This window comes from Anticarsia gemmatalis, chromosome 22, assembly GCF_050436995.1.
Source record: "Anticarsia gemmatalis isolate Benzon Research Colony breed Stoneville strain chromosome 22, ilAntGemm2 primary, whole genome shotgun sequence".
Lineage (NCBI taxonomy): Eukaryota > Metazoa > Arthropoda > Insecta > Lepidoptera > Erebidae > Anticarsia > Anticarsia gemmatalis.
In genome coordinates, this window is record NC_134766.1 from 5,942,965 (window position 1) to 5,957,436 (window position 14,472).

At 34.6% G+C, this 14,472-nt stretch overlaps 1 protein-coding gene across 2 annotated transcripts in view; it reads left to right on the forward strand.

Moving 5' to 3' along the window:
• The first annotated feature begins 142 nt into the window (after positions 1-142).
• The window catches only part of pds5 (cohesin associated factor B pds5), a 41,166-nt gene continuing 26,836 nt past the window's right edge, over positions 143-14,472 (forward strand). For both annotated transcript variants that reach the window (XM_076129051.1, XM_076129052.1), the window contains exons 1-2: positions 143-374; positions 2,741-2,830. In XM_076129051.1, the coding sequence (XP_075985166.1) occupies positions 2,750-2,830 (81 nt within the window). In that variant the 5' untranslated portion in view covers positions 143-374; positions 2,741-2,749. The remainder of the gene's footprint in view (positions 375-2,740; positions 2,831-14,472) is intronic.

Below are 14,472 nucleotides of genomic sequence, written 5' to 3' on the forward strand. Positions count from 1 at the left end.
TCGTTACATTGGCTCTTTGACTAAACGCGGTACACGGTTCAACCATAAACAATGACCATAAGCAATAAGCAACCATAGACATTTTTCCACCATAGACTCTAGAACGACCTTGAATTGCGAAGCATTATGTTGCTAACTTCGCTGTAGTTTTTCCCGCAGTTTGGCGTCCACATAGATTGATAAAAAAATTATTAGAACGATTTTTCTATGTATTTAGATCAATAGGACAAGTATTAACCCTTATGAATTGTTTTCCAGTGACGTTTTAATGAAACGATTATGCTATAACAGTGAACACTTTGTTTGAGTTGTTAAATTGTGGTGGTTTTTGTAAACATCGGGACGTGAACGCAGGCCCACGTCTATGAATTCTTGTACGTATTCTAGCCATTATACTTATTAGTTACCTGTTTATGTGTAATCGAGATGTTAATTCGATGTATTTTGGTATAATTTGATGATAGTAAGGTGGATTAACCTCTTAGCGTTGTGTTGTTTGCTTGGTCGTAAAAAGTGGGTCTGCCATAATCTAGTAAATTTGATTGTTGTATACCACGAGCACAGCAACAGGATAGGGTAAATATCACGTTTGCAACAATATTTCTGTGAGAAATCGTATAAATATCATGTATTTCGGAAGTCATGTCATGTTTTTGGTCTCAAAACACTGTTTTGTTAATTGTTTTGAGTACGTAGTCCTTTATTTTTCGTGTACGTTCGTAATCAATAAAGATTCGCGTGATAACATGCCAGATTTATGTTAGGTCAAGAACAGACAATGCTGGAGAGATTAGGATGTTTGTATACAGTTCGAGAGTTTAGAACTCGAAATAATCGTAACAAACTTATAATAACGCAATCAATATGTCAGAACGAACATTCTTGTTACTTGAGAAAACATAAAACAAGCATTTTTGAAAATTATTCAGAGCATAGAGTTATTATGTTAGGCTAAGTTTTCATGAATAATACTTCTAGATGTTTCTAGAAATCCCTGAAATCCCTTGAAATGTTCATGTCAACAAGCTCACAGTTTGATTGGATTGGTCTACTTTTCAGTTGAAATTATGCACATAATAATCCTTTTGTGTATTGAGTAAGTAAGCTTGTTATAGGTTTGTTGTTTACTCATGTATTCAGTTGTTTATCATATGAGAATATGGTATGTATATGAATCTGTTTTACAGCATCATAGTTTGATATGAATATATGTTTGAGCTCTCAAAGGAGATTACATTAGTGTTTGTTTTGAATCTAGTATTAACAACTGCAATTTGGGCGGCCCTAAATGGCAAAGAAATATGTCTAATAAACTGTAACTGTTACATGGGACAAACATTGTCAAAATGACTAGGGACTCAGGTAGTTTTTACTTGTGTAGAATCAGACTATAAGTCAGATGATCCAACTTATTAATTTATTGGCATTGTAAAACTGTCAATGATGTTATCATTGATAATCTATTGTTCGAAACGTTAATTTCTGAGTGAAGTCTTGTAATCCTGTTTGACAAGCTATGTGGATATGTATGAAGCGTGGGAAGTTTGTAGAGATCGTAGGAAGTGTTATTCCTTAGTCTTTGCCTACTCCTATGGAAAAAAAAGATGTTTGTTTAATGTTTTTATGTATCTTCTAAGCAATCTAATAATCTTTAATGTTATACTACAATGCACATATTCTGTTAAGCACATTTTTGTTGCACATCCAGTTCAAATCTTGTTTAAAATATAAACCTACATCTATGTAGCATTTTTATAAATAGGATCCAGGAAAATAAGACCCACACCTGCCACAATATCTGGGTAGTAGATATGAGTGATTGAAAATGCTTTACAAACACAATCAGTTGTTATAAGTCAAGAATAGGGTCACTAGGTACTTATTTTGTTGCCAAGATTCCCACATATAATATCATAGTATTTTGATAGCCTGTTGTAGATGTATGTTTGACAGTCTTCATTTTTTATGTAGAGTACAAGCTATATGTATTGAAATTATAAGTAATAACCACTTGAGGTCTGGGGAGCCGGACCCTAAAGCATGTAAATAGCTGACTATGAACTCAAGTCACAATCCAAACATTTTCTAGTTCAGGCCCTAATGAACTAAATGTGGATCCTTCATGCAATATGATCAGAGTTACCTTAGAAAGTAGATTTAGTGTCTACTTTTTGCATTGTCTTCATATTTAGAAGCTTTTATCTGTAGATATATATAATTTGCTTACCTTAGGTCATCAATGTGATTTGGATATTGTGTCGTTAGTATATTTAGGTAATAATGAGGAAGCATTATAACACCAACGATATCTACTTGTACCGATAAGTTGTTATGTAAAAATTTTTAAACTAGTTTCTTTAAATATTTGCTGATAAAATTGATTAATTATTTAAGATTTGTATTTGCAGGGTCATGTTATATCATAATAACAAAATAACTTAGATAAGTTATAAATGGGTTTTTGTATTTGATATTACCTATTGAAGGCAAGTTTTGAGTAAGTCTTATAATATCTTGTTAAAAAGGAATACAATACTCTCAGGAATGTAGCTGCTGTGTGTGCATCAATACCTTTAATCAGTACTTGGATAATTTCTATGTTCCCAATCTGCACTAGATCTGTGTGGTAGACTTAAGTACCTATGTCAATATGGCATATACTCATGGCCAGAAATAGGACAGTAAAGGAGTTTCTTTTTTAAAAAAATATTATTAAATAACTGTTTAATGGTTTTTCCAGATTGGCAGCATGGCGGAAATAGTTTACCCGCAAGGCTGCCGGCCTATCACCGATGACCTAGGTCCAGATGAACTTGTCAGAAGATTAAAGGTAAGATACTTATATTACAATGTATATCTCATATTCATTTATTACAGGATTTCCTAATTTGTTTTGTTCTGTGATCCTCTTTGATGTCAAACTTTTACCAATTGATTTGTCAAATTTTACACTTTATAGGCAAAGTTACAAAAACAAACATATAATGGTCACTGACAGCTACTGTAGCTGACTACCAATTGTGAAGGACTAGACTGATACTGTACTCTTGTGTCAGATAGTATGATTTAATTTTCAGTGATTATCAAATTACAAATATTCCAAAACATTATAATCTTGTTATTCACTACAAGATAGTGTGGGGCTTTTTACATATTATATTGGTAATCAATCATCTTTACTTGTAATTAAATGTAATTTAAACTAGTTTAAAAATTGTAATTTGTAACTTTTTGAAACATACTACAATTTCCTGCACAGAAGGCTAGTATTCAACACACTGGCCGCTTTGGACAAATATTGGTCATAAGGACAATAATAACAAGTAATCTTTAAAAATAATGTCAAGATCAATCATCGCTTTTTGTTGTTCAGTTTAACATAGAACAAATAGTTAACGATCAAGTTAATTATGTAATTAACTAATGAATGCAATTGACACTTATTTAAACAGTTATTAGTGACACTGTTTTGTTTTAATTACTATTACTTTCTGCCTGCAACTTCGTGTAGGAAGACTTCCCGTGTTTTTAAAATTGTTAGATGATTTTATGCTCTAATTTTATGAGTTTTTTCTTTTATTTTAAGCCATAACCCTTACACAAAGGTTGAAGGTGTAAAAAACAAATTACACCTGTGTGGAAAATGTTGGAAAGGCTGGTAACCAACGGCTAGTTCAGCATTTCGTCCTACAATCGTTTCGTCCCATTATTACCATGATATTATTTATTACCATCCACTCATTTATTGTATGGTTACTGCTTAAACTACTGTCAAAGTTCTTCAAGCCGCCGAAGGGCCTTCGACATGTGTTTCAACTGTTACGTGTTATCTTAATCAACAAGAACCGAGACCGACTTTTTTTTGTGCCCTCCGATGAACGTGGACTCTTAGTCCAAATACTACTACGCGGTCACCCATCTATAAAATGTCCGACTGATCGTTTAGCGACTTCTGACCACAACTAGCTTTGAGCGCCTGCGTTACTTATACTCAGCAGCAAATAATAATGTTTGGTTATGAAGTTATGAAGTATGATCAATAATCCATATAGTGTCTATTTTTGACGAGTCGACTGAAGCTTGCATTTAGATTAGTTATCAGTCAGTGACTCTTTCTGCATTATGTATGAGTATGACAAAGTATGTCAAAGCTGCGTGTTTTTATTACATACCTACCAATTTGTATTTGAATATAAACTTTGCGGAATTTTTCAAATGTTTAACTTTAATTTCTTATGGCAAAAAAAAATATGTTAGTTGTATTACAAAACATGATTTTTTTATGATACTAACTTATACGCCCGGTATTGCTCGTACTGATTTTACTGATTCTCCTTGCTAATTATACTCCAATCGCTTGTTCGTTAGTTAGCAGTTGTAAAGGACCTCCTTTAACCACCGTTCGCTTCAGTTTGCGACTAAACGGCTGAACCGATACTGATAAGCAAACAATTTTTTTAGGTATTACGTATTATGGGCTTGATGTATGAATCATATTTCGTCAAATTGTAATGATACGCGCATTCTTACATTCGCACACTATGTGGTCTAGTAATCCTTTGATAACAAATACGTTATTATAACGTATTACTATAAAGTTTTGTGTATTAGAAATAATTATCACTTGTTTTAACGATGAAGGAAACTTTGTGATGCAACCTTGCATGCCTTAAATCTATTTAATACTTCAAGGCATGCAGTCCCCAACTCGCAGTTGGCCAGCGTGGTGGACTCAAAGCCTTACCCTTCTTTTGCAGAAGGCCCTTGCCCAGCAATGGGATGTAATTGGGTTCAACTAATCCTTTGTTAACAAAAACCTTGTCATAATCTACTAAGAATCGTATGGTTAGTGGTCACCCTAGTGTCAAAGTTGTTCAAGCCGCCCGAAGGCCTTCGACATTACTTAACGACTGTTATCTTAATCGACAACAACCGGGACCGACTTTTTACGTGCCCTCCGAAGAATGCGGTCACCCATCTATCGTATGACCGCGCCAGGGTTTGCTTAACCCAGAGATCGTTTAACCAGTGAACGCAACTGCTATGTATTTCTATAATGTGATGTGCTTGTAAGGTTTCTTCCTTTTATCTCAACGTTATATCACGTAAGCTTTCACGTACATTTATCACGGCGTTCACCGAGACGAATTTAAAGAGCTTTGCCCTGTCCTTTTGATATATTAAACCTATGATTCTCTCTCACTCTATCTACAAGACTTTTAGGGCATTATCTAGGGAATTACAAAGTGCCACTTTAAACCTTCGTCACGTAGATATGCCTTTCGGACGCTTTCATAAATATAATACGGGCTAAACGATTTTTATTTATTTTATTTTATCCCTTGCTTTGAGGTCAACCCATAGTGTTTGACCAATGAACGATTTATCAAGATTAAATTGACAATTCTATTCCCAAAATCAATTAAATTACAAAAGAAAAAAAATCTGTATAAACTGGCCATTGATGTTCATAGTTTAGATTTTTGTATAGTATAGACTGTAGATATATCTCCGACAACCGCGAACTTTGCATTCAAGGCTCCTAATTTGTTGGACTAGTGTCGAAATTGGTCATACCAACCGAAAGGCCTTTGACATGGCTTAATTACTGTTATCTTTGCGTGTATTTTTACGTGCTCCCCGAAGAACGGAGACGCTCAGCTCAAATACTGCTGAGGTCACCCATCTATAGATTGACCGCGGCAAAGACTGCTTAACCCACATCGTTTATCGTGAGCGCAACTGGTTATGAGTGCCTAAACGATATGAGCTTATCTTAATATATTTACCGTTCATAAAAGTTTAGACTTGTATAAATAATGCTTTAAAGATTGTTTATGGCTCTCCCACGCGGTCCCGTAATTGATTTGATTATAGTGTAATGTTCGTTGGTAGTAATGATATAGAATGAAAGCAAATATTACTGGGATCATTATTTTAATACTGCCAACCAACGCTTGCTATTATTAACTGTTGTTTTTTGCTAGAAAAAGTAGCTGGTGTTTACTTTGGTCTTGAAAAATGTCTTAATATGAAACTGCCTCTTTGGTCTATTAGACGGTAGTGTACGCGAGATCTGAATAGGTCTTGAGTTTGGTTTGGCCGAAGTGCTATTGGTATTTTCTAATTTGTATTAGAATGTATCTCATACCTAAGTAATCCCTCCATTTAATAATGTCTCCGGTATTTGGAAATAGCTCTTCACCTGCGGGTTAATCTCAGCCTACGCCTTCTGGTATAACAGGCTTGAAGATTTATAAATATCATAATGAAATCTCCAATATTCAGCGCCAAATATTTAAAACATTTCCATTCATGTTTGCCAAATCCGTTTGCTAGTAAAAGCTAGTTTTTCATAGCTTTATTTTTAATAAACATGTTGCGATGGATATGGAAATAAAAAACTGGCGAAACTTGCCCTAGTTTTATAGATTTTTCCCAGGGGCGTTGTACGGCGTAAAGCTGGTGTTTCGGTTTTAATAAATAATGCCTAGGCTCAAAACAAGGCTGGCTTAGGCGGCCGTAGGCCTGTACATTAGGGAGAGATATCTTATCTAACGATGGCACAGACAATGACGGAAGGTTTGGGAGGTCACGACCTCTGTTGGCCTAGAAAATTGATGTAATTTGGTTATTTTGGTTATCGGTGGCTATAGCGGTAGTGTATGCGATTGTAAGTGCTTCAGCTTCGTATAAGCAATGCAGCCTAGATTTTAGGTTGGAAATTTAGATGCTTTGAAGCGTATAAGAGTGAGACTTACCCTCTTATTCATAAAAACATGAAGTTATGAAAGGCTTATAAAATGTTTTGTTTCTTTCACTCCTTTGCGAAATAAAAAAGAGAAAACATATTATAGTAGTGTCATAACTAAAATAGGTTTATAGGTTGTTTATGCATAAGAGGCTTAGAAGTTTTTATGATGCCTTTGTAGACCCAGATGTGCAGTAGGTGGCTGCTAGCTGTCAAAAGAGTCTATACTCAGAATTTGATTCTTTTCTCACCGTTATTCCACGTATCGTTTAATTTGTAATATTCGTCTTCCATTTTTATGCTCTAAATAGAACTCATGTACCTCTTCATAAAGCTTGATGCAGATAATATGTCATTTACTTTGACCGTCTACATTGAGTGTTTTACAGCTACGAACAGTTAGAGCTTCCGTAGTTCTAACACAAAAAGCTCGTATTATATACAGAAAGAACTATCAAAGTAGTACACGGTAGTTATCGGTGTTCTATTGTGACTGAATCGATGTTGCGTCATAACTGAAGTGAACTGAACGACTCAATAAGTTGACGCGACTATCGAATGTAAAGTGTTGTTCAGAATGTACAGTGCTACGGACAGGTGTTGCTCACGTTGTCAACTTGCAAGCTCGCTTTGTCGTTTAAAAGTTCCGTTTGATAAGGATATTGTGTGTTAGTACAAATATGTGTTTAACTCATTAATGGTCGGCTTCTGAGGCTCAATTAGCGGTAGTTTGTCTATTCAAACTGTCATATTTATTAATTTATATTACTGCTTAAACGCTATTGAATAGATAAACTACCGCTAAATGTACCTCAGAAACCGGGGGTAAGTCGATGTTGCGTCACAACTGAAGTAAACTGAACGACTCAGTTGACGTGACTATCGAATGTCAAGTGTTGTTCAGAATGTACAGTGGTATGGACAGGTGTTGCTCACGTTGTCAACTTGCAAGCTCGCTTTGTCGTTAAAAGGTTCCGTTTGATAAGGATGTTTTATTTTGTTAGTACAATTATTTGTAGTACTGTCCCACTGCTGGGCAAATTTCTCCCGAATTGTGTTAGGTGTTAGGCTTTAAATGCCGCGCTGGACATGTGCGGGTTGGTGATTATAGGTACAAAATTATATTTAATTTTTCTCTAAAGTTATTGGAGAAGTCTACTACTACTTTTACTTGCAGTATTAAGCTTGTGATTCGTGTCATCGTTATAAAGTATAGTTATACTTGATATAAATTAACTGGTCCTTCTCCAAAGCCCTTGCAAAAATTAATTAAAAGAAAAACGTACATACATTATATGATTGTGTATTGCAATTACATGACAAGTTATTTGGATGGATGAAGTGTTAAGTACCTTATCTGAACATGCCACAAAACCACTACTTGCTTAACTACCTACTTTGCTTAACAATAACATAAAAATACTTAAATATTTAATTGTATTTGATTTTCCTCAAACAATTCATATTATTTTCCTAACGTGTTTCATATTACTTCAAAGTTATAAGACACTGACTTCTGCCTGTGACGCCTCTCGTTTTCTTACTTGGGGTAAAAAGTACCTTACGTGTTAGTCCAGGTTATCAACTATCTGTGTACCATATTTCATCAGAATCTTTTCAGTAACTGTTTCGGGATTGATTAACAAACATCCATAAAAACACATACATACTCACAAACTTTCGCATTTATATAAACTAATATTATAAAGCGGAAGAGTTTGTTTGTTTGTTTGAACGCGCTAATCTCAGGAACTACGGTTCCGATTTGAAAAATTCATTCAATGTTAGATAGGCCATTTATCGAGGAAAGCTATAGGCTATACACTATCACGCTACGACCAATAGGAGCAGAGTACCAGTAAACAATGTTACGAAAACGGGGAAATTCTCTCTTATATGACGCAAGCGAAGTTGCGCGGGTCAGCTAGTTTATAATATAAGTAAGATGAAACATTTATCATACAACTTGAAAGTACATGTATTTGAACTGGAACGTAAGTTTTATCACACAATAGAGTCGACCGGAAGGGTACCACGTATTCACACATCTGTGCCCAGCTCACAATACCACTAAGTACTGCTGCGAAAGATAAAACTACATCTGTTATGTTTTATAAGTATATAGGTGATACTAGGTATATAGGACTCTGGTACAGGCGTACTATATAGCTAGTGCTTGTATAGGTGGTTTACGAAAGCTTATATGGTTATTGGATGTTATTGGATTTAAGTTAGCACGATATTTGTCAACTATTACACAGTCTTAAGACGTTTGTTACTGCATCTGGATGTCATGTAGTCGATTTTCATACTAAACAAATATCTTGTGATTTGCAAGTACCTAGTTGTCTCGGGTCTGATTGTGCTTAACGTACATTATTGGTCCAGCAAGTCCCCAAAATACAGAAATTGAATGTTTTAAAACAAAATAAAGTCTCATAATTAAGACACTGATTCTAGATATTACAGTCCAAGGACACCGTGAAATGTAAAGGAGTGCAATGGAAAAGACAAGGGCAGGATTAGTAAAAAATAGCTTACTGAGTTTAGTCAACAGTGGATAAGAGTCGGCTAAATATATAGATAGTCCAAAGTATATAGGCTGTGTCTCGACAGCTTTATTCTATGGTAATACTGTTTCAAGTAAGAAAGCTACATACCCATGAGTCATGACCGCGGAACTTTGATGACCCTTTCTCATGCTTTTTGCGGTTTACAAACAGTTTTCTAAACATTTATGGTGAACATCGTGGTTTAGAATGCATATTTAACGTGAAGAAACTCTTACCCCAGAAAGAGACGTAATTTCAAGTGCTATGATTTTTTATGGGAATGAAAATTAGGTGAAGAATAGATGATTATGAGTTTTAAAAGTATTTTGGGAATCTAAAGGTTCTTAAAGCCTTGTTTTTGATATCGATTTCGTATATCTTTTACCTGCATAATCGGTACGGCCGAATTTCCATCGTACATCATTATTTATCAATACAAATTATCTATCTACAAAACTAAATAGCCCGCCCGGAATAAAATTATTGGAAACGACTTTACTAGGTTAGAGAATTTAACAAGTAGTTTAGTAGCAGTTTCCTCTGGCATTTTGTCGTTAATCCCACAAATATCTCCTAGAGAAATATAATAATCACAGCCAATAATATCGTTGAAGTTTGTCGCAGAGATTCTGCGGTAACCACGGGATAACTTTACCTAATACTAGGGGCCCGCCCCGGCTTAGCTCAGTTAAACATTTATTTTACAAAGTAAACTTAACAACTTTTACACCCACTTTTGAACCACCCTGTCTATTAAACAAAACAACATCAAAATCGGTTGCGTAGTTTTAAAGATAGAAGCATACATACATACAGACATAGAGACAGACACGGAAAGCGACTGCTTTATACTAGTAGTACCGAGTAAATTCACTTTATACATTTCTCGATAACTACGCATTATATTTAAACAAACTTATTAATAGAATATAAAAATAGATGCTATAAATAATACGAATACACATACCTATCTGATAAGAAGCCAAATGAAATAGGTCATTATTACAGCTACATAATTAAACTGCCAATTAAAAATGTAATGTTCGATCGAGTATAATGTACAGGTGTTTTATCACTCGCAAGGTGTTGGTGCGTGTTTCAATCGAGTTTTTATAGTAATTTCACCTTATCTGATGTTTAATATTATGTGACATTATTTTAAAGCGAAAAAGTTTACGATTAAAAGACTTTATTTAGGTATGTACTATCATAATAAACTATAAAGTGTATATTTTTTATGGGATAGCTATTGTTTAAGTTGCTTTAATTGTCGCTGGAAGCTAGTTGCACTTTCGGCCCCCTAAAAAATAAATTCTAGAGTCTACAGGTAATGGTGACTTTGTATAAGTTCCATATTTTTTAAACTTTCGTAATATATTTTACTTATAAAAGAAAATACGGGAATTAACATGAACACGCACATTTTCGTGTTATTTGATGATTATAAAGCAACGCTACTGCGCCAGTTGAGTGCAGCTTGGATGGAAAAGTCAACCAAAGGAAGATGTCAAAATCTTTGTAACCCTATCTTAAAAAAACGTTGACAAATAAATTAGCCTTTTATCTAAAAAACAACTAGCATTTTACTTCAAAAACAAATTAGCCTAATACATACTTATTGCAGATTATGTATCTTTCTATTACTGAAGGATTTCTTTTCCTTGGCCGGTAGCAGCATTTCTAATACATAATATGAGAAGACATAGTCATGAACCAAACTACATATTTTGACTGTTGAATAAATTGTGGAACACGTTAGAATGCTCCAAATAATTTCTATATTTTTTTTATAATGTTCGTATACAGCAAACACACGACAAATCCTAAGAGCGGCGAAATCTTTACAAAATCTCGTGCACAAAAAGAAGAGTTTCAGTTCCGCTCGATAGCCTTCTAAAATCAAGACGTCCGGATGGTGGCGTGCACCTGGCGATACAGATGGTTCGTGTATTATTTGTACACTTGACATTTACTGAGTTACCAGTCCGGCACAGGTGGTGGACGGAGGCACATGTCGGATTTGTACTGAGCGTTTTATTTATACTTGATTGTAGGAAAACTTCGTGTGTGGTTTGAAGGCTATGAGTAGACTAGTACTGGCTATGATTTGATTATAACGAGAAGATGTATAAAGTAGTTTTCGTTTAGTAAAAATTTTGTAGGATTTGCAGTAGTTCCACATTGCTGTGGGCTTTAATGGTTGTGAAAAATATAATATTACTTTTTCTTTTGAAGTCAATCATAATAATTGAGCCCAAGCCCAAATGTCTTCCTCCGGATTTTCTCATCTGATATTATTATTTCAGGTGGTAATAAAAAAATATAACAAACTTTTTCGTGTCCCCAAAAAGATTTTCTTTCTCGCCGCGCACAATACGGCCTCACTCATTGTTAAAAGGGAACTAAAATAGCATAAAAGACCAAACTAAAAATAAACATGGTTCCTCGTAAAGTGCCAAAATAAACAAGTTTATATTTTTAATCTGTTAAAGAATAACTGTAGGCATGCAGAATGAATTCATAATATATTTTTATAAAGTGCCGACCTAGTTATTTTTTTATTGTGTAACACTTGCCACTCGGCAGTTCATATATACTTGTTAACACGTGTTATTCCTATGAGGGTGACGCCTGACGAACATGTATGACGTGTATGTATGTGGGAGATGTATGAAAAGATCTTCATGACAATTATCCCCATTTGTAAAATAATTTTAAACTTTTTGCATGCTATATCAATCCGTTTTGCCTAAAAAGACGATCACGAAAATCTAGCGACTATTTCACCGTAACCTAGTTTCGTATAAATTGAATTAAGTCCTCTGGCTTGTTAATAAAAGGCTTATTTCTTTCCACGTGTTACGTAGAAGTATTTTGAAGAAAGAAGCTATCTGTATGTTATATTTCAAAAGTTGGCTGCCGTATAATAATATGTGACTCCTTATTTTGGCCAAGTAATCCTGTTCACCTACAAATTTGTCATTTTTAAAGATGATCCAAGTACTTCTAAATATTTTATAATTGAATCCTCGTGTCATTCATGTCATTTAATTCGGTACAATTTCGTCATTCCCTTGTCCTTATCCCACGCTGAGTGGGGTCGGCACACGCTTTCTTCCACTCATCTCTATCAGCCGTCAACTCTGTCGACCCCTTTCAAGTTCACGCCACCTTTAACACAAACCTTATTCCTACTTAAATATTATGCGAAAGTTTGTTAAAAATTGATGGCTGTTTGTTACTCTTTCGCGAAAAAACTACTAAACGGATTTTTAAGCAAACACACGTAGTTTATATTCTGGATTGATGCATAAAATACTTTTTACTTCGCGGTTTTTTCTCAATTTGGTACACATAAGATAGTTTATAGCCTGGATAAGGACATGGGATACTTTTACCACGGTATGGTTTTTTCGCGGATAGTCTATCAATATATTTTCGGTTTTCCTCTTATATGTTCAATATATGGATGATAAACCATATTTTTGCTGTTGTAAAAATCTAATGTCAACCCACTCAACCATGGGTGAGTGGCACCACTAATTAATTCATGGCGGCTCTTAGCTTCAGGCTTTAATAATAATATCACCTGTTACGTAGTACCGTGACCGCTACTTGCCTGACCTATTTTATGTATTACCCCGGGAAGAAACTAGTGCATCGATCAGTTACTCGCAAAATTTTGTTTCACGTTATCTGCAGGCTAAATGCCAAAACATATTATTCTATAAAATGAATTTATAATTTGCCTAGGCCATAGATTGCCATAAGTTCGTACGCTATTACATGTGACTAACATTGTTAATGACGAAACGAGAGTGTGATGCATGCACCTCTGTTTACACCTTCGGGTATAACAAGGGTGATGTTATGTATGTGTATATTTATAATTTTTGCTCTCGGTACACCATACGTAAGTGATGTATTTCATCATAATTTCGATATTTGCTATGTTGTGCAATAAGTGACGTAATTGTTTTCAAATTCTAGTTAAAACTGATAAAATGGCGTCTGTTTCGGATCTTTCAAATAATTTTACGAAGTCGTTCAATCGGCCTAGTCACGTGATTTAATAAATGCAAAACGGTTTTCACTGCAATTTTATGTATACGAGTATACATAGTTATATTATGCAGTAGTGGAAAAGATAATCAATGTGACTCTATTCTGTTTATTCTAATGATTAAATTGTCAGTTTCCAACCCTTACTTGGCCAGCGTGGTAGTCTAAGGCCTAACTTCTCTCTTTCATCACGGGAAACCCATACCCTACAGTAAGATAATTATTCAAAGAAAATAACACGAAACTACGATCAATTTGCTTCATCTTCTTCTAAGCAAATAGGTACTCCAGTAGGTCGGTATTCAAAACGATGCAGAGTAATAAATCAGATATCTGCCATACAAAATGTTCCTCTGGGCGGGGATCGAACGTTTCATTGCACGTTCGGAATTAGTGCACTAACCCTTCAAGGATTCTATCAATTGCCGTTGCGTAAGCGTATATTGTCCATCCTTATTTTGCACGGTCTTACTGCGTGAAAAGAAACGCATTATGAATTGATCAACACTTATGACTGGTTTATAAGCTACTGTTATGATTTATTTAATTTATGCAAGGATACTCTTACTGAATATTGTGAAACAAATTTACTTTTACTTTTGAATCATCCAAATATTTTTTACTAAGAAAGGTGTTCTCTCTTATAAGTATTGGCATTTGCAGCTGTTCAGAAGAGATATTGATCATAATCTACTCTATATTGTTAGTTCTTGATATTCAATTAAAATTGTTTAGTGTTCAAAACTAAATGAATTCAAGGATTATTTGATTAGTACTTTATTATTTTATTAGTTTCCTCTAATTACGATATAAATTATAGTGATATAGACGTGGTCATCTATACTAATATTATAAAGCTGAAGAGTTTGTTTGTTTGTTTGAACGCGCTAATCTCAGGAACTACTGGTCCGATTTGAAAAATTATTTCAGTGTTAGATAGTCCATTTATCGAGGAAGGCTATAGGCTATATTTCATCACGCTACGACCAATAGAAGCGGAGTAGCAACGAAAAATGTTACAAAAACGGGGAACATTTTGACCCATTCTCTCTTATGTGACGCAAGCGAAGATGCGCGGGTCAGCTAGTAAATTATAAAATTATGGCC